The sequence below is a fragment of the Ctenopharyngodon idella genome, chromosome 17 (assembly GCF_019924925.1).
Source record: "Ctenopharyngodon idella isolate HZGC_01 chromosome 17, HZGC01, whole genome shotgun sequence".
Taxonomy (NCBI): domain Eukaryota; kingdom Metazoa; phylum Chordata; class Actinopteri; order Cypriniformes; family Xenocyprididae; genus Ctenopharyngodon; species Ctenopharyngodon idella.
This window is the reverse complement of record NC_067236.1, coordinates 14,964,854-14,992,066: the sequence shown is the minus strand read 5'-3', so window position 1 is coordinate 14,992,066 and position 27,213 is coordinate 14,964,854. Positions and strand designations below refer to the sequence as shown.

At 36.2% G+C, this 27,213-nt stretch overlaps 1 protein-coding gene across 2 annotated transcripts; it reads right to left on the bottom strand.

The window, feature by feature from the left end:
* Positions 1 to 939: 939 nt before the first annotated feature.
* pgfb (placental growth factor b) lies at positions 940 to 27,213 on the bottom strand. 2 transcript variants are annotated; one of them, XM_051868899.1, is made up of 7 exons: positions 26,662 to 27,213; positions 5,282 to 5,315; positions 4,064 to 4,260; positions 3,832 to 3,907; positions 3,594 to 3,623; positions 3,447 to 3,509; positions 940 to 2,163 (listed from the first exon to the last, which is right to left on the bottom strand). In XM_051868899.1, exons 1-6 carry the CDS (start codon positions 26,776 to 26,778, stop codon positions 3,460 to 3,462), a joined length of 504 nt encoding a protein of 167 aa, XP_051724859.1. In that variant the 5' UTR covers positions 26,779 to 27,213; the 3' UTR covers positions 940 to 2,163; positions 3,447 to 3,459. The 2 variants fall into 2 exon arrangements, with proteins under 2 accessions (XP_051724859.1, XP_051724858.1); XM_051868898.1 differs by having other exon boundaries at positions 3,828 to 3,907; positions 26,662 to 27,211.

Here is a 27,213-nt window from a genome sequence, read left to right as displayed (position 1 = left end):
ATATGTCCTGCCGATCAAGTATTGAGTGCACAAAAGAACATACTTTAAAGAACTTGAACTTTTCTGTTTTGCAAATCCATTTTTTGATTGATCTTAGGAAATATTCTAATATTTTGAAATACTGGATTTTGGACTTTCATGAGCTGTACGCTCTAATCATCAAATTTAAAAAAAAAAAAAACTTTTGAAATGTTTTACTTTACATGTAGGGAATCTAGAATATATGAAAGTTTCATTTTTAAAAATAATTTATAATAAAAAAATGAACTTTTTGATGATATTCTAATTATATGACCAGCACCTGTATATAAATCATAGACAACACCTTCCACTCTTTGGACTAAATGACACAGACACACATAGACAGACAGACAGACTCACACACACACACACACACACACACACACACACACACACACTGGGTTTTCATGTTTTATGGGGACTTTCCATTGACATCATGATTTTTATACTATACAAACTGTACATTCTATCCCCTAACCCCAAACCTACCCCTAAACACAACTGTCACAGAAAACTTTCTACATTTTCACATTTTCAGGTGCTATTTACACTAACTCCACCAACCAATTGTCTGAATGAGCCAGAAAAAAATTACAACAGAAATCTTGCTAATAACAGGATCAGTGGCATGGAAAGTAAAGCGGGTGGTGTTGGCTTCGACCCAAGTTCAAATCCACCATTTTCCGAACTCATTCTTCTCTCTTTTCCCATCTCATATCAGCTCAGAGAGCCATTTATTTTAAATAAAAATTAAAAACATATTTGAAAGCTTCATTTAGTATGTTTAATAAGCTGTTTTCCTCATGGGGACCAAAAAATGTCCCCACAAGGTCAAAAATTACTGGTATTACTATCCTTGTGACGACATTTAGTCCCCATAACGTAGGGAATACCAGGACCACACACACACACACCAAATGTTTCACAAAATATTTTTAATGATAATCAGAAATAACAAACAATAGTCACTCTATTTTGAAAGGTACTCTTAAATTTGTATAATATTAATAGATATTAACAGTATTTTGAAAAACATACAACATTTTTATACAGTGGGAATTAAATAGCCCTTTGGTGAAAAATATTGCATTTGTATTTAGGGCTCTACACTCCGTCAGCAGCATAGATAATAATGCTTCTTTGGTTTAATTCCGGCACTTTCCAAAAGTCCAAAGTGTAGGAAATTCAGTCATTTTCATTGACAAAACAACACAATACACCAACATTCACTTATATCGTGATGAACGTCTGTCTCGGTTCCTGTTGACTGGCCCTTTCAGAGCAAAGTCTTTGTCCTTACACAGTGCACACATCAAATCTTTCATTATCACCAAAGCTGAAATACTACAATGATATATATATATTATTACAGGATGACTTTTAGATCAGTATTATTATTTGAAGAACGCTTTGTGAATGTAATTATTTTATTATTACCACTAGAGGTCAGTATGTCAATCCACTTATTTGATGCTCAAGTCGAGGGCTAAACCCACAGAGAAGCTTTAAAATAAGCAAACATAAAATACTACATATGAAAACATCACCTAAGATGGTTTTCACATGATAAACTGTAATACAGTCTAGGCATAGTTGCGATATAGAATCTAAAGACAAATGAAAATAGAATATCTTTGGCATTGTTTGTTATGTGGTTCCTCTTCTGAACAAATACAAAATGGCTTTGTTAATTGATTAATGGAACACAACCAGTTGTACTTCAGTGGATTTTAATAAATAAGGGGGAAGACTTGAAAAAAGCTGGCAGCTAAACCAGTTACACTACTACTACTATACTACTTTACTTCTACTAATGTTATTAATATAACACAATAAAATATCAATCTTATTATATTATAATAATATAAGTCCTTTGGGTTTAAGTCAGTCTCAGATTTTAGGTTTGGTCTTCTGTTGTTTTTCTTCTGTAGAGACTAGCACAACAGGAGTTTCCTGTATAGATCACTGCTGACAGAAGCCCCGTCACCATAACAACTCTGCATCTGGGATCGTGGGGTGCAGAGCAGTGGCAGTATCCATAAGTGAATGATGATGATGGTGAGGGTCACACAGAAGGGGGCGGGTGTGCGTGATTGGCTGGCATCACGGCGAGACAGCATTTACCTACGGGGAGGCTGGCACCTGTAATAGAGCACATATCAACGTAAGAGTGCTGCCTACGCTCAGGAAACAGTGCTCTCTTTGTCCTTGTGATCTAAAAAGACCCGGCTCTTATCAAAATGTCTCTGAAATGTGGAGACTTCATTTCAGCTTCGGTTCAGAACCTAGAGAGATGATGTTCTTTATGTGGTAATGTCTGAAATAACTGGCTTTAAAGTCACCATGAAATCAAAATTTACATTTTTTTTGTGGAACATTGCAGTATTATAATGGTTTATCCATGCACATCATTATTTTTTTTAAATAATGTGCCCTTGTAATTTTTAATCAAAATAACTTTCCCCTCCCTCTTGTAGCATCATCTCTTTTCTTCTCTGATGATGTTTACTGGCATGAGGGCGGGACAACCTGTCACTCACATGAGATCCACCAATAGCGAACCACAACCATCCAACGATCCAATCAGTTCCCCACAGACAAAATCATGTCCCGCCCTACCGTTTCACTCAGACATATGTCACAATAGGAAAAAAAAACAACTATCGCAACTTACATTTCATGTTTACTTAAAGTGCAAAAATTGTTGACAGGTGCTATTTACACTAACTCCACCCACCAATTGTCTGATTGAGCCAGACAAAATTACAAAAGAAATCTTGCTGATAACAGGATCAGTGGCATGAAAAGTAAAGTGGGTGGCGTTGGCTTCGACCCGCTTCTGGGATCTACATCAGAACGGCGAGTCATTATTGACCGGCTCCTGCGTCAGCATCACACACATGCTTCGTGATGCTCACATGTACAGTGTCGGCCAATACTGAGCCGGCGTTCTGACGTAGAACCCGGAAGCCCCGCACTGTGTTTACAATGTCAACAGCGTAGGAGAATGACAGGGAAGAGAAGAAATTGTTGAATAAAGTCGTTATTTTTGTTTTGTTTTTGTACACAAAAAGTATTTTTGTCGCTTCATAACATTAAGGTTGAAACACTGTAGTCACATTGACTGTTTTAACGATGTCTTTACTACCTTTCTGGGCCTTAAAAGTTGCAATGACGTTGCGGTCTATGGGAAGTTCAGAAACCCTCGTATTTCATCAAAAATATCTTAATTTGTGTTCCGAAGATAAACGAAGGTCTTACAGGTGTGGAACGACATGAGGGTGAGTAATTAATGACGGAAATTTCATTTTTTCATTAAACTAACCCTTTAAGTGTACTATGTACTTTATGCTTATATGCTTATTAGAGTATTGCATTGGTAGTTTAGCTACAAGCTAATGTAAAACCATCAATATTGAACTTACTTGTCACAGTCTTTTACTCTTTGTTTCTCCTTCCTTTTTCTCCCTCTATTTCTGGGTTTCCATCTGCAACAAAATGAATAATCACTGTAATCTAATTTGTTTTTATACCAAAATGTAATTGCGTATAAGTGTAGTGCGACTTGTTACCTGTCTTGCTTTGTTGTACGTTTTCTTTGTCTTGGCATCACAATGTAAGAGAAATCATGCAGTGACAAAAAGAAAAGCAGAGGGACTATTCAGTTTATCCAAGAAAATTAAAAACATTTTAAATTCCACATATATGTTCAATATACATATCTATAATAACAATACACAGCTGTATCACAAAATAGCTGTATGCAAAACATGCGGTTACAAAAAATGAATTGATCTTTTCCTTACCTACATTCACAGGCTTTGTGCTCCACAAAGGTCATCTCCACATATTCCTGGCCCTGCTCTGCTGGCTTAATCTTTAATAACTGAAAAAGTCATAATATCAATATCCATCGTATAATTATTATGATTATTTTTAGATAAATGTGAAAATAAGACAATTGTGAAATGTTATTAAAAAGTCGCAATTACCATAAGATCTTTTGTGCTTCTTTTGAAACAGTTAGTATTGTTGTTCTTACTTGCATAGTGGTGTTAGAAGTAAGCGTAGGGTGACACTCCAGGTTCTCATCTCCACAGCAACCAGCACAGCGGACCAATGGCACACATGCGGGGCTGAAAATGTGCTCCACCTCCCCAGGGTACTCCTGAACGACTTCCACTAGCTTCTCTATAGTGCGGCAGAAGCTTTTCCCCCAAACCTCTTGAAAGAGCATCACTGCAACACAGGAAAAGAAATATGAGACAATCACATTTAAAAGAGTGCAAGAATGCAAGCAATCACTGAGCATTTGGAAGCAATCATTGAGCAATAGATAAGCTATTGTTAAATGTTTAAACATGCTAGTCATTCATTTGAGATGTGAGAACTTGTCACAGAATCTATAATTAACCAATAACAATGTGCCTCATTAGACTAGAATCATAGTTACTGAAAGTCTGAACCTCACACTCTGCTTCAACCAATTATAGTTTCATCTCAAGATACTTTTGTTCTTATTACTTGTATACATGACCTATATTTATACATGCAGGAATGTACATCTAACATAGAAATGTTTGATTTACAAAATCTCTGGGAAAGACAATAAGAAAAATCTCTGCAGTGCGTGTGTGCATATCCTGTTTTTCATTTAACAGGATTTCTCAAAACAGAATGTCCTATGTGGTCTTGCAGAGAAATGGCTCCTTATTACCAACTTTGACTTTTTATTGCCATAATACTCTCGCTATTGAGTTAGTGTCAGCTTCTCTCTTACATTTGAAATAAAGAGGCTATAAATATTTATTTGACAGTTAATTTCTTTAAAACAAACAAACACACATTTTACTAAATAAATAACACATGGAAAGTAAAGGGATTTATAAGTTAAGTATAATGTACAGTCCCCTTCGTAGGAGTTCCTGAAAAATATCCATTTTTCATCTGTCTAATTCTCATAACAAAGACAAAAATGTTAAACAGAGTGAAAAAAATTGAAAAAACATCCATTTTAAAAATATTTTTAAAGTACCTTTATGCCAATAAAAACAAAATTAATTAATTAAAACTAAATCCATAAAATTGTATCATGATGGGAACTCCTAAAAGGCTCTATATGTGAACCTATATAGAGCCTTTTCTTCTAAGTATGTATCATCTAAAATAAGGTAAAAATGTAATAGGTGCGGCAAGATAAACCAAATACATTAATGTTTATGTATTTGATATGTTTTATGTCACAAGGTGATTCTCTTACCTTTAGTGCTGTTTACATTTACTAAGGAAGAACTCTGAAAAAAAGTGAAGAAAAAAAAAAGATTATAATATAATCTATACTAAGAGTAAAAATAAAGGCCATGATAAAAGAAAAAATTGTGTGAACATGCATATTCATTAATACAAAAAAATCTGGAGAACATGTAATTTTTCATCAGATTGGCGAAAAATTGTTTAATCTTCATAAAGAAGTGCTTTCCAACCTTTCTTGTTTACCCACATGTCGCATTAAAAAGGCTCATATATATTATGCTGGACCCACATTGGACCAGCGGTTTGGAAAAAGATGGATGGATGATTCAGCTGCGGGCGCCATCTTCGGGCGAGACGCGGGAATTCATTCGGCATGACCCACACAGTGCATTATGGGTATTCTCTAGTCGTTGAGCGTACATCAGTTGCACACTCGTTATCGCGGTGCATTATGGGATTGAATAAGTGCACTCGATAATGTCCACTATGGTTCGGACACCACTACAAATGGCTGTCCCTTCAAATAGTGCCCTATTTAACGGTATAGGGGGCGATGTAGGACACGGCCAAAGTCTTCTCCTCCGGGAAATACACTGATGTGCATTCTTGTGTGTGTGGAAGGCCCACAGTTTCTGAAGTGCAGAGGGAAAAAATATTATTTAAAAGTTTTCTTTTTCATATTACGCCTACTTCATGGTTTAATGACGCTTCTTATAGGCAAACCCGTGATATGCCGCAAACCTATCTGGTTTATAGAGTACTTTGCTGAAAGATGTAGATGTATGTGTGTGAAGGATAAAAGGATAAAAAAGTAACATTTTAATAGCCTACATATATTTTGCCTCTAATATATGTGTTGTGTGTTAACCGTTTTAATAAAAGCAGTAAGCCCCGTGAAGCCGTGTTTTACAGTGAATTTAGAACAAACAACGCTCCTTAGCTGTTCTAAATTCACTGTAAACCACGGCTTCTTGGGGCCCATTGTTTAATAAACCAGCATTAATTCCATGTTGGTCCAGGCTGGTTTTGCTGGTTAGAGCTGGTGGGCCAGCATAGTCATGCTGTTCTCAAGCAAAACTGAGATGGTGAACCTGGTCCACGTTCATTCCCGCTTCCCATGCTGGTGACAAGCAAACCAGCAACCAGCATCCCATGCGGGTTCCAGCATGTAAAACATACCTTGTGCTGGTGACCTGCAATGCTGGATTTTTCAGCAGGGGAATTACTGATTTAAACGACAGCGCCTTTAAACAACAGCCCTCTCTGGTGGCAAGAAACAACAATGCATGTTTTCTCTTCTGTGTTTTTACAGGACATTTACTCTGTGAAAATCTTTCTCTAATGTGTGCCAGGACAAGAAGCTGAACCATATCATATTCCTGTTAGTGTGTGTCTGTTCAAGTTCAAAATCTGCTTCCTGTAGTGTGAGATTTAGCTATTTATTTTCCCATTGGTCCATCTCCCTCTGCGGTTATTTTCAATTGAGCCTATGATAAACAGCATGTTTTTTTATATAAACCAGAAAAATTTAGGAATTGTTGTGGTTTTAAGTCAGTGCCTTGAGGGATACGGCATGCAATACTTTGGGATGGGAGTTATGGGGGAAATATAAAACAGTGTTTGAGAATTAAATTTATCACATTAGTCTCCAAAAAGTTTCTCTGCAATATATTATGCTATATTGTATTACTGTATGCTATATATTACTGCACTGTAAAACAAGTGTTTAAGCTTCAAGCAGTCAACTTGAAATGTAAAGTTGTCAATTTGACAACTGACAATTTGGATATTTGAGTTCTCTCAACAAAGTTCAATCCAGGGAAGTTAATTCTAATGCTAAATTTTAAATTGTAATAGCTTACTGCAAATATTGCAGTAAGCTATTACAGCCTATAAAAATGAGAAAAACAGCCTATAATTACAGCCTATAAAAAAATAAAAACTATGGTCATGATTAGGCAATAAAAGGTTTGGGCCCTTCTCCATTCACAGAGTTATTCCCAGAGTTTAAAGGCCAAGCAAGCTATTACAGCAAGACTAGCTCACTGTGAAAGTGAAAGGGAAATTCTGCGGGGTCAATGTGATTACTGTGTTTGCAATTTTTATTCTAAAAAGAGGGAATTTTCTGAGACATTTACAGTAAAGAGTAAGTCCTTCTATTAACCTCATAAAACAGCTGGGAGTGCAGAACTTTCAACCTCCTGTTTAAGAAAAGAAGCTTTGTATGTTCAGAGATCATTAAAAAATTACATATTCATAACTTAATAAGAACAGGTCACTGTGATTTTGCCAAGTAAGACATTTTCCAGGGTCAACATATTTTATTGATCCTGGAGCAACATTCCTGTCTGAAAATTTAGCCCTAACCCTATCCCTATCCCAAAACCTATCCCTACCCATAAGTTATCGCTAAAATCAGAGGGAAATGATGTAGAAGCACCTAACCCTGGTTGTAAGCCTAAACTTGACATAAACTGTAAACTTGTCCCTCAAATCTGATTGGTTGATATGAATATTGTTCTAGGACCAACAAAGATGTTGATCCAGGAACACGTTGTACTTGGTGAAATCACGTTCACCCTTAAAGGATTAGTTCACTTTCAAATGAAAATCAGTCTTTACTCACCCTAGGTGTATATGACTTTCTTCTTTCTGATGAACACAATCGAAGATATTTTAATAAATATCCTGACGCATCCAAGCTTTATAATGGCAGTGATCAAGAGTCACGAATATGAGCTGAAGAAAGCCTCCATCCACATCCATTCATCATAAACGTACTCCACACTCCAAAGGCCTTCTGAAGCGAAGCGATGCGTTTGTGTAAAAAAAATATCCATATTTAACAAGTTATGAAGTAAAATGTCTAGCTTCCACCAAACCACCTTCCGTAATCAAGTTACAAAGAAAGTGTAAAACTCCTGCAGTTCAAAAAGCTTACACAGTAAAATCCCCAGAGTTAAATCAACTCTGCTCAGAGTACATATGGTCCCTCTCTAAATAGTGTTAAAGTAACACTGAAGCAGAGTTAAAGTTAATGAGATAATTAAGCAATTAATAAGGCTGTGACTGAAGTAGGTTGTAGTTCTTGTGTTTCACTTTTCTTCAGAGATTCTTGTTAACAGCAGGTGTTCATCACTAATGCGCAATCATTAATTAATTGCTTAATTATCTCATTAACTCTGTTTCAGTGTTATTTTAACACTATTTAGAGAGGGACCATATGTACTCTGAGCAGAGTTGATTTAACTCTGGGGATTTTTCTGCGTACGCTACGTCCAACGCCTTCTCTATTCAACTTGCGGAAAAAGCGTAACTGACCAAGTGTAACTGACATGACGCCAGTTTACACTTTCTTCGTAACTTGAATACGGAAGGTGGTCTGGCGGAAGCTAGATATTTTACTTCCTAACTTGTTAAATATGGATATTTTTTTACACAAACGCATCACTTCGCTTCAGAAGGCCTTTATTACCCCCCCAGAGCCGTGTGGAGTACGTTTATGATGAATGGATGTGGATGGAAGCACTTTCTTCAGCCTTATACTTGTGACCCTTGTTCACTGCCATTATAAAGCTTGGATGCGTCAGGATGTTTATTAATATATCTCAGATTGTGTTGATCAGAAAGAAGAAAGTCATATACACCTAGAATGGCTGGAGGGTGAGTAAAGCTTGAGCTAATTTTCATTTGAAAGTGAACTAATCCTTTAATTTGTACTTACAATAGAGACTTCACACTTACTATAGACTTTGGCATTGGCATTGCCATTAGCTAACAACATGATTCTACAAAAAGCAAAAAAATATCACGAAAATATGTGTCGAAACCAAGAATTCTTTATTAGATGGAACTATTTTTTGTGAATAATTTTAAGTATTAAATGAAATATATATGCATTTATAATTAACATTGCTCTTGTCTCTGTGCCATCTTTACTTAATCATGTTAATAATGATAAGTTGTTTTTTTTTTTGCTGAACTTATAGTGCATTCTGGGATTGTCTGCCTTATGTCTTAATTAAGCTTATACAGCATAATTTTGCTGCCTACTCTGGAACATGCTTATGTTGCCATAAATGCTGTCTAGTTATGCAGTAAAAGTTCAGTGACAGTCAGGGATAAAGGCATGCTTATTCACAGGCGGCTTCTACACCGCGAGTCTTTCAGACATGAGAAAGCAGGCACTTGGCATCTCTATGCCCCTTTGGTCTTGAACAGAAGAGCAAGGTTCACAAAAACTTGGCACGTCAACGCATCGATGTGAGGGACCTCACGTAGCACCTCTTTGTTCGTGTGTGTGTAACCAGATGGACTGCATGAAAGTAAAGAACTCATGATGGATCTATACGGGTCATAAATACTGAATGTGAAGGTTATAGAGAACCTCCCCAGTGTCACGACTAGGGACTTACACACGATCAATGCCTAAAGGTATAGCGTATAAATTTTGGCACCATTAGCAACACCGAATGCTATATTGGTTGAGCCGCTTAAATAAAATGAGAGAGAGAGAAAACTTAAAATTAATTTAACATTTTTTCATTAGTAAATCACAAAGCTAATAATGAACACTTGTTTTTGAGTTCCCAGCATGCAAAGCAATGCAAATTACAATTTACTGTTCTATTGTTTTGTATTTATTGTCACTTTCAGTATTTTTATGAAGTGGTAATGTTTCAGTGCTCATTTTAACTTGTCACCATTATTGTGGTATGTGTGGTAAGTGTTGACATCCACCTGTGTGTAATATTTTAATGGATTCTTGGTCTGTTCAGATTATTTTGATGAGTCCATGTCAGCGCCTTAGGCCATTATTTAAATTGCCGACAGGACAGACTGCCCTGGAAAACATTCTGGTGTGGGAGCATAAAGTTCAGAAAAGATTCACTGGAAACTATGAGTATTAACTTTCTTGGAATAAGTAAGTAAAAAACAACAAAATAAAATGAGAATCAATCAATCAATCTATCTATCTATCTATCTATCTGTCTGTCTGTCTGTCTGTCTGTCTATCTATCTGTCTGTCTTTGTCTGTCTGTCTTTGTCTGTCTATCTTTGTCTATCTATCTATCTATCTATCTGTCTGTCTGTCTCTGTCTATCTTTGTCTATCTATCTATCTATCTATCTGTCTGTCTGTCTGTCTGTCTGTCTCTCTCTCTCTCTCTCTGTCTGTCTGTCTGTCTGTCTGTCTTTCTCTCTCTATCTATCTGTCTGTCTATCTTTGTCTATCTATCTATCTATCTATCTATCTGTCTGTCTGTCTGTCTGTCTATCTATCTGTCTGTCTATCTGTCTGTCTATCTATCTATCTGTCTATCTACCTGTCTGTCTGTCTGTCTATCTATCTATCTGTCTGTCTGTCTGTCTATCTATCTACCTGTCTGTCTGTCTGTCTATCTACCTGTCTGTCTGTCTATCTATCTATCTACCTGTCTGTCTGTCTGTCTATCTGTCTGTCTGTCTGTCTGTCTCTCTCTCTCTCTGTCTGTCTGTCTGTCTGTCTGTCTTTCTCTCTCTATCTATCTGTCTGTCTATCTTTGTCTATCTATCTATCTATCTATCTGTCTGTCTGTCTGTCTATCTATCTGTCTGTCTATCTGTCTGTCTATCTATCTATCTGTCTATCTACCTGTCTGTCTGTCTGTCTGTCTATCTATCTACCTGTCTGTCTGTCTGTCTATCTACCTGTCTGTCTGTCTGTCTATCTATCTACCTGTCTGTCTGTCTGTCTATCTATCTATCTGTCTGTCTGTCTGTCTATCTATCTGTCTGTCTGTCTGTCTGTCTATCTATCTGTCTGTCTGTCTATCTATCTGTCTATCTGTCTTTGTCTATCTATCTATCTATCTATCTATCTATCTGTCTGTCTGTCTGTCTATCTTTGTCTGTCTATCTATCTATCTATCTATGTATCTGTGTATATCTATCTGTCCGTCTATGTCTACCTACCTATCTGTCTGTCCGTCCGTCCATCTGTGTCTACATACCTACCTACCTACCTATCTATCTATCTATCTATCTATCTATCTACCTATCTATCTATCTATCTATCTATCTATCTGTCTGTCTGTCTGTCTGTCTAGGACTTTGTGCACATGAACAGGCTGATGTGAACTTCAGCGTCTCCTATAAGCAGAAACATCACGTTTAATAACTTCCAATAGTGCGGTCCGGAGGATGCGAGGCAGGAAGTTTCGAGAAAAATAGGAAAGCAAACAAAATGGTAACCAAACATATCTGCAGACTTTTGGCTCCTCTTAAAAATGTGGATTATGATAGAAACTGAGGACACTACAAATGCAAATAGGAAAATATGAGAGGCTGTTTGGGAAAATGTGCTGGCTCCAGGATTATATTGAAATACTAGTGGTTCTGATGTGCTCTGTAACAGACACTGCGAACGGTCTTGCGAGTTCCAGAAATGAGTCTTCTTTTCTTGAATAATTTGACTCAGGACTGGTTAAAGAAGTTAAACAATTTTTTTTTTTTTATCTTTTCTGCTATCCCAGCTTATTTCACAGAGACAACTATATATATAAGCAATCAACTCGATTTATAACTCATGCTATCTTTTTCACTCCCAGCTGTAACTTAGAGAGATATCGCTTAGGTCAGCACCATCTATGATAAAGACCTGTCTCTTAAATAATAATCCACAGTGACCTGAAGTCAAGCAGAAAGAGTATCCTTCCATCCTGTCTTTTCCAATTGATCCAGCAGTGTGGGAGAGGGCTGGCCTGCTTCGACAGGAAGAATCTGAGTAAACTGAAAAAGAGACTTCAAGCAGACACAAAGTCTATGGGAACTTTTACTTCAACATCACAAATTAAAACAAAAAATCTATAAAACCAGTGCCAGACTGCACGCCTTCACTGGCAAAACTGAAAAGTGAGACAGGGTGGATCACTGGAATATTTCAATGATGCGTAATAGCCACAAGCTTCTTTATATTTAATAATAAGAACAGAATCCTGTGATCATGGTTTCATGCAGGCTTTCGCTTGAGGTTTAAAAAAATAAATAAATAAAAACCATTTTCCAGAGGAATTTCTGCTATTTTCACAAATAACTAGATTACCCAACAAAAACAAAGCATGTGCTTATATACTTGCCCAGTGCAAATATGCCAAATCACGGTCCTGTATTACGGCAACAAATTCAGACCAAGTATTTAAGAGCATGTGATTCAAATGCTATACAGCTCTTGCAACCAATTTGTAAGTTACATAGTATTTCATTACAAAAAAATAATATCTAAACTTTCTCCTTAAATTATAAGGTACTGTTTTAATTTAAATGTTTTTGTTTGACCTTTAGATCTGTTCTAACATCCTGGCTAATATATTATTATTGATATTAACATTATGGTAATATTTTATTGAAATTAAAGTAAGCAATAAGCACATAATCTCCCTACCCTTGGTAACTTACTGCTTTTTAAATAATGGTGGCAACAGACACTGATGTTCAATAAAATGATAAGCGAAAAAATGTGTTTATAAACAAATATAGTCCCAAGTGGGGAAAAATTGTGTGTGAGTGTAGGAAAGTGGCTAAGAAGAAGAAAAAAAAAAACCCCAGCGTAATTTCATGTGTAAAGCTACAGTTCATTTCCGGGTCAAAATGGACCCATATGCGAAAAGTTTTAACAATTTAGTTTAAATGGTTATCTCTCTTACATGTTTTATTTTAAAAATCTGAAAAAAAAATAATTTTCATACTAAAAACTATGGATTTTTTTATTTTTTAAATTATGTACCTCTTCCAGGTCAAAATGGACCCGAACGCATTAGTTAATGAACATTTCTATAAAGTGAGTAAAATCCTGGAGGACAACACAAACAATATTTCCTTGGTCAAAAACATCACCACATAAACTCCCTTGAAACTGGCCAACCATGGATAATTGTGCTCCTTATTACAGTAAGCCCTGTTGTGGCTATGTAAATGGGAGCAAATTGCCTCCAGATGAGAGATTAAAGCCTACAGAGTGGATGACAGTCCCCTGAGTGCCACTGAAGGAAGGACAGATCCATTTTTTCCTGATTGTGATTGCGCCTCGTCCCCTGGGCCATAACCAGGCCCGTACAGGAAAGAGCCAAGGTCCTGTCACCACAACAACTCATGCTGACTGAGACGTCTGGAAGCATATGTGTGTTAATGAACGCATGTGCAGATGAAGGAATATATGGTGAAGGGGAGGGGCTGCAGAATAGTTTATCCACAGTTCAGTAGAAGTTGCTTCATCCTATAGAAAATTCAAGCTGACGAGCCTGATATTTCCAGATGAAGTTTTTGCTACAGCTGAATTAATGCACTATATGAATTAAATTACTAAATCTTGTGACACTTGTATTGATACAAAGCACAACAGTCTGTGTTTTAAAAAGAAATATACAAAATGCCTAAAAAAAAAAAAAAAAAAAAAAAAAAAAAAAATCGCATTGCCAGTAATGTGGATATAGAAACTCATTCCTACATACAATGTAACACCGTGTCTACACTAGACGCGACTTTTATCGCATCGCGCCGCAACAGCTAAAAGCTGTCTACACTGAACGCGACAAGCCGATCGTTGCAAAGCACTTGGACTACGCTCGCATCCGGTGTAGACACGGTGTAAGGGTACGTTTACACGTATTACAAATGGAAAAGTTTTTCATTCGTGTTTCTTGTTGTCAAAAGAAACAATCCCAGTTCACACAGATCCATTAAAAAAATTAAAAACGCTGTATTATGCTTCCAGGGCAGTAGTTGGCGATGCCCCTTAGTAAAGAAACACTATGCGCCTATAGACTGAACACGTAATAGATATGCACATGGCGTCATAATTTTCACAAATTCTTGTTTTTTGTAGTTTTACACGGAGACAATAATGGTATTGTTTTCAAAAACTTGCACTTTGAAACCCAAATTTTAAAAGTTAGCATTTTCAGGCCCACAAAATGGCATTGTCATGAAAATGAAGGGCAAAAGTTTAAAACGGTGTAAACGTTCTTAAAATGTTAACTGTTTTATGTGTATACAACAAAATGTATAAAAACATGACTCCGAACACTATGAAAATTCACAGATTGGCATGATACAATGCATCCATTTTTGTTTCCATGCTGATAATTTCATATAAGAATAAGTGAAGCTATTTTTATCGATTAATTTAAGCTATTTAAACATACAACATTATAAAAATGTATAATGACAAAAAAAAAAAAAAAATACTACAAATAGTATTAAGATTAATATAATTGGCATTAATAATTATTTTGATTTTAGAATTAATTTTAAATAAATTGTGTACTTCGTTAAAAAAATGATTACAAATGATTAAAGTTCAGTATATATTTATATTGTTTTATTTTTAGTTGTATTATTTTAGTTTTAATATTTAAAAAGTTAATAAGTATTAATTATATTTTATTCTTTAAAATGTATACATAGTACATTTTTTATTTGTATTTTATAAAAACTTGATTAATTAAATTACCAATATAATTCATGGACACAGCACAAGTTATATGAGCAATAAATAAATTACAAAAATGCTAAAAAAGAAAGAAACTGTATCATATAAAGGCTCAAACAAATTCTTCCTCACCTAGTAGCATCTTAAAGGTCCAGTGTGTAATATTTAGGAGGATCTATTGACAGAAATGCAATATAATATTCATAACTATGTTTTCAGTGGTGTATAAAGACCTTACATAATGAACCATTATGTTTTTATTACCTCAGAATGAGCCATTTCTATCTACATAAACCGCGGGTCCCCTTACATTGAATTCGCCATTTTGCGCCGCCATGTTTCTACAGTAGCCCTAAATGGACAAACTGCTCTACAGAGCGTGTTTGTTTGACTGGCTACTCTCTTCTGTCTCAGACGACGACATCTTTGTCCTGTGTTGGCCACCGTAGCTTCTCTATGTGCTTCCAAAGGGAGGGGTGAGCGGTGGACTGAGCCGCTGGTTGCAATTCGCAAACCTCACCGCTAGATGCTGCTAAAAATTTACACACTGCACCTTTAAGGGCCGGTTTCACAGAGGGGTTTAGCCTAGTTCAACTAGGGCATTTAAGAAGCTTTTTTAAACTAGAAAAAAAAAAAAAACATTACTGCTGTTCATCTCGAGACATAATAATGGCACTGACATAATTTAAGATATGTCAGTGCAAGTTACTTTCAGTTAAAACAGCTCAAACATGCATTTTAGGCTTAAGCCTCGTCTATGAAACCGGGGGTAAATGTGTGGCTATAAACACATATAATACAAACAATGATGCCTTGTGCCAAATTCAACTGGGCAGGGAAACTTTAGGGAGGTCTTGCTGTGTGCATGTTGACTCATGTTTTCTTTTAGTTCTACTGATACACAAAGGTGATCCCTGCGGAGATGAGTTAACGCGTTTGTTGTAGCATGAGTGAAGTGTCCTTTTGAACCAGGTGGAAAAGACAACAATGCCTGCACACAGTGCAGATCAAATACAATGCAAAGAAATACAATATGTTCTGAATGTGCTGTCACTAGAAACATTAAAGAAGGAACACTTCGTACTCATCACAATCTAAAGTGTAGGCAGTGCTGGAAGCCTGAGCAGGATCAGTTAACAGTGTCAGCTCAGGTGTTCACTTTGCCCACAAGTTCCTCAATGGAACTTGAATATATAGCTGCCACTCCACATTATGGAGGCAGAGGAAGCCTGAGCAGACAGATGGTCAGCCTCAAGTATTATTTTGCTGTAAGTGTTGACGGAGAGGAAGCACCTGCACTGAATCCCGTCCCGAGCCTCAGTGTACATAACACGCGTGCTGCCGCTCCTGTCACTCTCTCTCTCATCCCTTATTTGGTTTTTCCTGACTTGTTTTTTTAGTTTTTTTCTCTGCTGTATGTTTCTATGGTATACTGCTCTATGCTGTCTGAATCACATCCTCTCTTCTTTTTAACCTTCTTTTTGTTGTCTGAGACAATTCTAGAGGATTTTCAGTGATCTTGTCTTTCATACTTTTGAGCTTGACTTGAGCAAAACAGTTTTCTTTTTTCCGACAGTGATGGCAAACCTGAATTTTCAGCATCATTACTCCCGTCTTCAGTGCCACATGATCCTTCAGAAATCATTCTAATATGCTGATTTGCTACTCAAGAAACATTTATAATTATTATTATCAATGTTAAAAACAGTTTTGCTTATATTTTTGTGGAAACCATGATACATTTTTTTCAGGCTTTTTTGCAGAATAGAAAATTCAAAAGAACAGCATTTGAAACAAATCTTTTGTAACATTATAAATGTCATTATTGTCATTGTTCATTTAAAGCATCCTTAATATTATATATATATTTATAATCACCCTCATGTCATCCCACACCCGTAAGACCTTTGTTTGTCTTCGGAACACAAATTAAGATATTTTTGATGAAATCCGAGGGTATCTGATCCACACATAGGCAGCAACAACATTGCACCTTTTGAAGTCCAGAAAGGTACTAAAGACACCGTTAAAACCGGCAAAACAAAAATAGCGACTGTATTCAACAAATGTGTGGTTCATCTGATGTGTGGATCAGATACCTTCGGATTTCATCAAAAATATCTTAATTTGTTTTCCAAAGACAAACGAAGGTCTTACGGATTTGGGATGACATGAGAGTGAGTGTTTAATGACAGAAATTTCATTTTTGGGTGAACTAACCCTTTAAGATTTTCTCTTGATGAGAACTGAGATCACCTAAAAGACAGAAGTTAAAAAAAAAAAAAATAATGCATGACCTTCAATTTGGAAACTTGGGATACTGCAATATTTATTGGCTTCTCTACACTTGTCTATGATACTGCCTTTCTCCTACAGAAATGCATATTTCGTACAGATGGCTCACAACTTCCATTCCATACTGTAACACTGCCCATTAATTTAGTTCAAGAATCTGTAGCACATTTATGAGTCTACCCTCTACACTGAATTGTTGAATCTGGGCAACATCACAAGTGCGCTTAGAGGGAAGGTTGCCAACAACATCTTCTGACATAAGATCAGATGACCGAAATATCCAACAAAGCTGGCATGATCCTCACTTTTAAAAACAGACACAGGACGTTCACTCTAACAGGAAGCTAGAATCTGTGTATTAACACAAAAGCTTCTAAAATATTCCAGCAGCACTATCATGTCCAGAGGGACTACGATCTAAGACAAACATGTAGAACACCAGAACATAAAACTACATGAAGGGAGAGAGACAATGTACATGATACAATGAGGAAGGAAATGAAAGCTGGCATGTCGCATGACCTCCCAAAACTGAAAATGTATTAACACTTGGAGGAAAGACTATGGAAGTGCACACTGCAGATGACACCGGAGACAGGAAGGTAAAAAAGACAGGAAAAGAGGAAAATAGAAGGGCTGCAAAAATAGCAATGAACGAATGAACCTGCACATTCGGTAAAGCAATCAAGGAATCTTGGATGTATTTGTCAGCATGACCCTGCTGTTCAGCCCATCAGTCATACTAATAACAAGGCTATTTAGTTATTTACAGAGAAATACTTCAGCTTGTTTCCTAAACATTCAGGGACAACAAGAGGTTACAGACTTCTAAGAGTCTGTAATACTTCTTAACTCCTTCCCTGCCATTTACACAATTTTTTTTTTAGCAATCCATGTTTTCACTATTATACAGTAGGGGGCGCTATTACGCATCTTCTGAAAGAGTACAGAATCTGCAGATCAAAACACAGGCAAAGAAGAAGCAGAAACAAGTGCTAGAAGCATTGCTTATAGGGTTAGTTCACCCAAAAATGATAATTCTGTCATTAATTACTCACTCTCATGTCGTTCCACACCCGTAAGACCTTCAAATTAAGATATTTTTGATAAAATCCAATGGCTCAGTGAGGCCTTTATTTCCAGCAAGATCATTAACACTTTCAAATGTCCCGAAAGGTACTAAAGACATATTTAAAACAGTTCATGTGACTACAGTGGTTCAACCTTAATGTTATGAAGCGACGAGAATACTTTTTGTGAGCCAAAAAACCCCCAAAATAACGACTTTATTCAACAATATATAGTGATGGGTGATTTCAAAACACTGCTTCATGAAGCGTCGAAGCTTTACAAATCTTTTGTTTCGAATCAGTGGTTTGGAGCACATATCAAACTGCCAAAGTCACATGAACCATTAAAATTTCGAAACACTTATGAGGTAACGAAGCCTCGTTTACTGAAATCACGTGACTTTGGCGCTCTGAACCACATGAATTGCTCATGAAGCAGTGTTTTGAAATCGGCCATCACTAGAGTTTTATAACTAAGTTTTCTGGCCGTTTGAGAGTGAAAATTTACTTGCTTTCAATGCAGGCCTCACTGAGCCATCGGATTTCATCAAAAATATCTTAATTTGTGTTCCGAAGATGAACGAAGGTCTTACGGGTGTGGAACGACATTAATGACAGAATTTTCATTTTTGGGTGAGCTAACCCTTTAAGCACATGTAAAATAACATGATCATCTAACATTTAACAGCATATAAATCAAAACTGTCTAACATCACCGAATGAAATGTCGAAGCTTTGGAGATGTTGATGGATTCGATCTACTCTTATCTGTTTTGATCATCATTTTGAATCTGATCCGTACGTAGTCTTTGACAAAAAAGCAATTTCCATTTTGTTCAAAATGTTGTTTTATGAAACTCAAAAAACAAAAAGGAAATCCCGCACACTATCAATACTTGCAAAAAGTATCAAAAATATTTATTAGCAATGTTTCCGTCTCATGACCTTCATCAGGCATATACAAACATATTGTTCAAGCTCAATCACATTTAAAATGATATCATGACCATGTTTTTGATTTCATTCATGTTTTTGAAACTTCAAGTGCTGATAAAAAAAAAAAAGAATGCATGAAGCTAGAATAAAAAGGTTTGTTGTTGTTGTTTTAAAGCAGAGACTCCGTTCTTTCTTTTGATTTTGTATTTTCAGATATTCATACAACAAAATATTCTGGGGGCCAACAAAAGTTTTGTGAAAATGATCAAAAATGCTGGCTTTTAACTTAAAAAAAAAAAAAAAAAAAAAAAAAAAACTTGGTAATAACTTGGTTCAGGGTTTCTCAAACATTTCAGCACCAACTTTGATCAAATCAGTGGTATGCAAAGGAGACATTTTTAGACAAAATCCTGGCAAAATATGAGGAAGGTCTACAGACAGTGAACATTTTGCACATAAAGCAGGCAAATAAAAACAACAGCAATTTGTGTTGCGAGTTAGAAGTAATTCCTACTCTCTAATTTCAGTGTTTTATTTCTAATATACACTGTTCAAATGTAAAATCTCACCAAGGCCGTATTTATTTGATCAAAAATACAGTAAAACAGTAATATTGTGTAATATTATTACAGTTTAAAATCACTGTTTTCTATTTTATCATGTTTTTTAAAATGTATGTTATTCCTTTGATGGCAAAGCTGAATTTTCAGCATCATTACTCCAGTCATCAGTGTCACATGATCCTTCAGAAATCATTCTGATATGCTGACTTGCTGCTCAACAAACATTTATAGTTATTGTCACTGTTGAGAACAGCATTTATTTGAAAGACTAAACAGTCTTCACTGTCACTTTTGATCATTTGAATGTGAAAAAAAAAAATAGAAATAAAATAAAGAATATGTATTGTAAATTTTAACCAGTTGATTTCTAATCATGTCTGTCACCTCACACTTCTCTCATTATATATTACACCTATCAATAAATTATTCTTATTCAGAGCTCCTTACAGTCCCTCTAGTACAACATGAGTAAGCATCTTTGAGAACATTAATACGGCTTTGAACAAACATTTTGTTAATGTTCTGAAAATGTTCCGTTAGCCGAGATAGTTCCGAACCGTAGTTTGATCCATTTAGTTACCAGCCTAAACCATACACTGACACGAAAGCTAAGCCTCCATTGACTTTTAGGTTACCAAGCATTTTTTACCACTATGCTAGACCTCCCACTTTGAACCAGACTGCCATGTTGCCATTTTTATGTCAGATCACAATGATGTTAAATAAGTGAGGTTGCCCTTTAAACCTCAGCTGCCTTTACAGACACATCATCATGGGTGACACGTAAGCTTATGCTGAGGACAGCATATACAACAACAATGACACAGGGAAGAATTTCTCCCAGTGCCTGACTCAACATATTTCGGGAACACTCCGCCCGATACGAGAGGGCAGGAGAAGACATTTATAAATGGTCTTCACAACCACATGGGCAATATTTACTTTCTCATTCTGTTTGCCTTTCTCCAGAAATGGTTAACAGTGGCAGAGCAGATGAGACAGGCGGGACGGGCGAGACAGGCAGCACAAAGGAGACATCTCTCCCTTGAGAAGAAGAAAAAAAATGCATGAGAGGGAGCTCACATTATTCAGCACAGACTCTGTCCTAGTCCATTGGGAACTGCATTTCATTCCACCCAGGAGCAAACGGTGATCTGAATGCATTGCACTGCACCAGTTAGCACTAGGTGGCCAGTATGTAAAGCAACGGGTTTAAGAAAGATTCAGCTGGAACTAAAAGGTGTTAAACCACAATGTGTGTGTGTGCAGTGGTTAATTACTATTCACAAACTGAAAACTAATGGAAGAGCGCAGCTGGAATACGGGAATAAGAGCATGACATTTTAGGGCATCAACCGCTCTTTTCCATCAACTAAGCTTGCACATAAGTAAACCATTTAAAGGTTATTTCAAGCTCAATCCGCTGAATTGAAAATATGCATTAAATTATTTGCATTCAAGTTCTCTTTATGGGGCTGTAATGTAGAGCATCTGTGCATTTTGGCACTAGTTTTTGTCTCCAAATAATTGTTTAAAGTGGGAAAAAGTGCTAAAATCAATAGCACTTGTTTGACTGCCCACAAAAATTTTGAGTTCTGTAACAGCCCTAAGCGCTCGAGAGGGCCAGATGTATTATTGTGCAAGAATCTTTAGCTAGCTAACTTTAACTTATTTGTTCAAAAAGATTCTTGTCACAATATACCATTATTAACAATAACCTTGATAACCGTTAAAAAATGAAATATTATGGAAAAATAATGGTAATACTACACATTTGATAATACTGGCTGCATCTGAAATCACATACTTCTGTACTAGTAGGGAGTCTCATAGTAGGCAAAAAACAGTATGTGAAAAGATGTCCGAGTTGTCTGACGGAAAGTACCCTATGTATTAATCCAATGGACAATTTACTATTCCATGAGGCCATGGAGAGGATTTTTTAATGGTAGTGAAGCGACGCAACTGATGCTGTTAGGTCACATGAAAATTACTTATTCAAAAGAAGTACCTACTCAAAGTGTATGGATTTTGAACACCGCCAATGAAAATAGTCCAGTGCCAGTCACTGGTCACACTCCAACACAGTAGGTGGCAGTATTGCACCTTAGTGTTGTTTTTTGGAGAAAACCATAGACTGTAAAAAAAGATGGACAGTGTGTCTCTGCTTCCACTGTAGAAAAATGAAGCCAAAATATTCGCACAGCTGTCAATCATGACGTTACAACCCATTTTTTTAGCATCAAAATAATAACTAAAACCAAACTTACTGGAAAAATGAACACTTGAACATACATCATTGTGATAAAACTACCTAAAATAACATAAATGACCTTTGGGAAAACATTTTTTTAAAGTGTAATTGGATTTTTTAGTTTGGCTCGAGTCACATTTGATTACATGGAGAGGGTGGGGTTTATGACCTATACTGCTGCCAGCCACCAGGGGGTGATCAAAATGCTTTGGCTTTGGAGAAAACCCAAAATAAAGTAATGAATTTGGCTGATAGCTTTATTGATTTTTTTCAAAATTTCTATTGGTATCGAGATAACATTGTTATCGGGAATTCTTTTGTCTACGATAATCATGTAAAGAAAAATCTGATGTTGTGACAGCCCATAGAAGAAAACGGCTTATGCTGTTACCTGCTACAGCGCCTCTTGTGGTAAGCCTGAATTTTAATTGCAGTATGGCACATTATGTAATACAAAACAAACTTCTACAACTATTGCATTTACATACTTGTGTAGAGTCATCTCCCATGTACTCTAATACCCATATTGAACTGACATATGCTGTGTCTAGTATTTTAACCTCTGTCACACAAACATAAAAATTTCCCTGATAGATTTTACTCAAGTTTAAAGAAACCATCTGTGAGATGATTATCCAACATTGGAAATTATACTGCAACTCCCTTCCTTATACAAGTGATCATTACAAGATTGCTTCATACAGATCCTCTAGAAATAGAGAACAGGAGAATCAAAGAAGGAACAGGAGATGAACACATTGTATAAAAGCAATATGAATATCTATTTAAAAAAAAAAAAAAAAAAAAAAAAAAAAAATTTCAATGAAATGAATACACTAAATTTTAGTTTGATAATGTTTTTAATTTAATATTTTGTATTTTTAGGGGATTTTATGGTACTAAATTATATTTATGCAGTAGTTATAATCTATTTTTTCACTTTTTGAGCATAGACCTGAAAATTAAATTTCCATCGTAAACTGTCATAAATCTTGAATGCTTTTGAACACAGACTTAAGTTTGGTCTTTTTTTTTTAAAGATGACACTTTTTCTGATTACTGTGAGAAAATTGTGTTCCAAATTCGAGCGTGATATATGAAAAAATGAGCTTTCAGTAAGATTTTGTATGGGCACAGTACCAAAAGTTTCCACTAGAAGAAATTTGTTTCCCATTCATTTCCAATGCGGTCATTTTGGACCACGAGGAGTACAAGTGTGACTTTTTTTTTTTTTTTTTTAGGACCATTCAACCTTTTCGAATTATATCCACGATTTTTTAGTGCGTGTTCACATTGCAAGTGCCAAAAACTTTACTAAGGGTTTCGTACCATTCTGATAAAGTAATGATATATTATTTTATTCCTTGTAATATCAGGACAGATGTATACCTTAACATTTTTTACTAAAAATAAATAAATAAAATTCATTTTAAATCCAAAAGTTGGATTTAAAAAAGCAACTTTATAATAAATAATAGATCCACAAAAATTGTGCCATATCAAATGAATGATACTTTTTGTTAAGCATTTAGATGGAAAGATATCCATTCTTTCTTACAGAAGAAGTGCTTAAATGAACCTTTTCTTTAAAATAATCAACAGCAATAGTAAAAGCGTTCCCCAACGAGGAACATCATTTCACCAAGTACAACATGTTCCTGGATCAACATCTGTGTTGATCTTAAAACAACATTCCAATCAACCAATCAGTTTTGAGGGACAAGTTTACAGTTTATGTCAAGTTAAGGCTTACAATCAGGGTTAGGTTCTTCTACCTATCGTTTCCCTCTGATTTTAGGGATAAGTTATGGGTTTAGGGATAGGTTTAGGACAAACTTTTTGACAGAAATGTTGTTCCAGGATCAACAAAATATGTTGATCCAGGAACATGTCTTACTTGGCAAAGTCATGGTGACCATTCAGGAACTTGATGTAACTCCTGAAATAACGTAACTCAAAGTTTTGACGCAAGCACAAGAGAGACAGACAAAAGAAGACAGAGACACGCTCTGACACACCCACACCTGGTGCACGGCCAGCGATATGAGAGACGGCTTTAGTGTATTTGGGAAAAATGAAAAGAGGCATAAGTCATTTGTGGGGTCCGGAAAAGAAGTGTGTGGTTTTTGGTTTTATTACGCCCCGTAAACTTTGTTCTAACCTGCCACTAGCAGGATTAATATTGAATGACAAAAGAACATATAATTTTCACTCTTTTAATGTTCGTCACTGCTCCTTTTAAGCTTCTGTAACTAAAGAATATTTTATTTGCAGCATATATTCCCTCTCTACTATTCTCTTCAATGATGAACAGGACATGAAAGATGGATATTAGGTTTTATAATGACCTGAAAGCTTCAGTTGTATAGTGCAAGTGTATACAGCCATTTTAATCTGCTTTGACACAAAGAACTACTTGAGTAATAAAAACTGTCAAGCATGAGGTTGACATGAGGCCCTTCCAAATATGAACTGTGGTGGTCTAACTAACAGCATTTGACTATTTCAACTACACCTATGACTAACAGGTGCATAAACCCATTTATGCATGTCATCGAACACATTTGTGGAAAAGATAAAAAAAGTTGAGGTAGACTCTCCTGCCAACATTTTTACTTACAGCCAGGACTCGACTTTGCCATCTCACATAACGTGTGGTGCGATATTTTACCTTAAGCTGTGGGACAATTATCTTTTTATTCAACATTGTGTAACCTGGCATTTCAAAGTGGATAGTTTGAATGGATATAGACAGTGTGTCATTTTTCTTTTATATCTTGGAGTAATTAAAGGGATAGTTCACCCAAAAATGAAAATTCTGTCATTATTTACTCACCCTTATGTTAAGAAAAAGTGTGTAAAAACTGTACCTTTAGAGGTACAACAGCTTGTCACTGGGGCAGCTTAAAAGGACATCTTTGTACCTTTTTTTACTCCTAAAAGGTGCGTATTAGTACCTTTGAGTAGCAATATGTACCTTAAAGGGTTAGCTCACCCAAAAATGAAAATAATGTCATTTATTACACACCCTCATGTCGTTCCACACCCTTAAGACCTTTGTTCATCTTTGGAACACAAATTAAGATATTTTTGATGAAATCTGATGGCTCAGTGAGGCCTCCATTGAACCTCTCAAGATCCAGAAAGATACTAAAAACATCATGTGAGTACAGTGGTTCTACCTTAATATTATAAAGCGACGAAAATACTTTTTGTGTGCCAAAAAAACCCCCCAAAATAATGACTTTTCAACAATATCTAATGACGGCCGATGATTCGAAGCTTTACAAATCTTTTGTTTCGAATCAGTTGTTTGGAGCACCAAAGTCACCTGATTTCAGCAGTTTGGCAGTTTGATACACGATCCGAATCACTGATTCGAAACAAAAGATTTGTAAAGCTTCGAAGCAGTGTTTTGAAATCGGCCATCACTAGATTTAGTTGAAAAGTCATTATTTTGTTTTTTTGGTGCACAAAAAGTATTCTCGTCACTTTATAATATTAAGGTACAACCACTGTACTCACATGAACTGTTTTAAAAATGTTTTGAGTACCTTTCTGGATCTTCAGCGGTTCTGTGACATTGCTGGCAATAGAGGCCTCACTGAGCCATCGGATTTCATCAAAAATATCTTAATTTGTGTTCTGAAGATGAACGAAGGTCGTCCGGGTGTAGAACGACACGAGGGTGAGTAATAAATGACATTATTTTCATTTCTGGGTGAACTAACCCTTTAAGGTACTACTTTGAACCTATAAATAAGGTACAAAGATATCCTTTTAAGGGTACTGCCCCAGTGACAAGCTGTTGTACCCCTAAAGGTACAATTTTTACACATTTGTTTTCTGAGAGTGAACCTGTATGAACAAAAGAAAGAAACTCATACAGGTTTGGAACAACATGAGGGTGAGTAAATGATGACAGAATTTTCAATTTTGGGTGAACTATCCCTTTAAGAGCACATGCTAGTTTGACAAATTGGTCGCTCATTATCCTTGACAACAGTTGGAAGCATTTAAAGATATTGTCTGGCTGTCTAATTTGGTGATTTTGGCATTGATTCATCACCGAGTAAGGCGAGTCAGTGTGTCACACGCCTGTGGGTTATTAGAGGGGGTGATGCAGTTCGTCACGTTTCGTTTCATGACTCAACGCTTTCTGTTGCAGCACTTCAAAAAGGGATCAAGTTATAGAGAGTGTTATAAAAACAGCCGTCTGCGAGGCTTTACTGGAAGCCGTGTCAAAAGTAAACTGACTCCATTCATTCAGTCAGGTCTTTCATGACTGCACGTAGAACCATTCAAATCCTCCTTATCCTCTTTTTAATTAATTCATACTTGAGAAAGGAAGACTAGCCAACAAATTGAGCATCTCTGTTCTGGTCACGTACGCTAACAGCAACACATTCACAGAGCGTTTAAACATACAAGTTCATATTCTCACGCGCAATATAGCCATTCACACAGTACACTTTCTTATGTTCAAATGCAGCGCAGCGGAATAGAACACATTTTCTTTAACTTTTTACAGTTGAATTACACATGGCGTTTGAAAAGCTTAGATGCGCGACGTCTATTTGACGTTTAAGTATAGAGACCAAAAGATGTGCATTGTTTACAAATCGCAAGAACGCGTCTTGCGTGATCACACCCGGCAAAACTAGAACATTATGATCTTGCGGTCTCGCTCCGTAGATTAAAATAGCTTAACATCGCTCGCTTGCAGCGTAGTCAATATGGTTTATAATTTATGCAGGTTAACTGTAAAAAAAAAAAAAAAAAAAAAGGCCCATATGCTCACCTGTGCAGGTAAAAGGTTCAACTGGACAGCAGCAACTATTTGTAACAGTGACGTCAAATAACTCATCTCGAATGCCAGGACAAGTCTTATTGTAGAAAAATCCAAACAGTAGTCCATCCAAATAGTATGTCAATACGGAAATTTCAACATATATTCCACAAACGGTTCTGGATGGCCAGCTCGTGCCTTCCTCGTCGACAGTAAAGTTTGCGTAGCTTCCAAATAAAATGAAACAATCCGGAAAATGCGCTAAATATATTCTCAATATTTAAAATTTTTTTTAAAAAAAATCAGTGATGATACGTTACTTAATTGTATTAAATCTATATCGCCTCGGGTAGATGTACGCGAATACCAGCGGTAAAATGTTTAAAATAGAGTAAACCGTGTTTTTAATTATAGTTGGCAGATATTAATCGTCCTCACGCGCCACTGGAAATCCAGCGTCTGTTTCCTATAGTGCAAGATTCCTGCTCGCGCATTTCCCAAATAGAGTGGCACACTTCCACATGAGCGCCCTGACTACCTTTCAACAAGTTGATCATTTAAATC

What these genes read in the sequence shown, in the direction of transcription:
- pgfb (XM_051868898.1), bottom strand. Translation starts at nt 26,778, where the DNA reads ATGGACTACTGTTTGGATTTTTCTACAATAAGACTTGTCCTGGCATTC. An exon ending in CTTCTAACACCACTATGCAA is followed by an intron (nt 3,908 to 4,063) that starts GTAAGAACAACA and finishes TGACTTTTTCAG; the next exon opens with TTATTAAAGATTAAGCCAGC. An exon ending in AGAGTAAAAGACTGTGACAA is followed by an intron (nt 2,164 to 3,446) that starts GTAAGTTCAATA and finishes GCTCTATTACAG; the next exon opens with GTGCCAGCCTCCCCGTAGGT.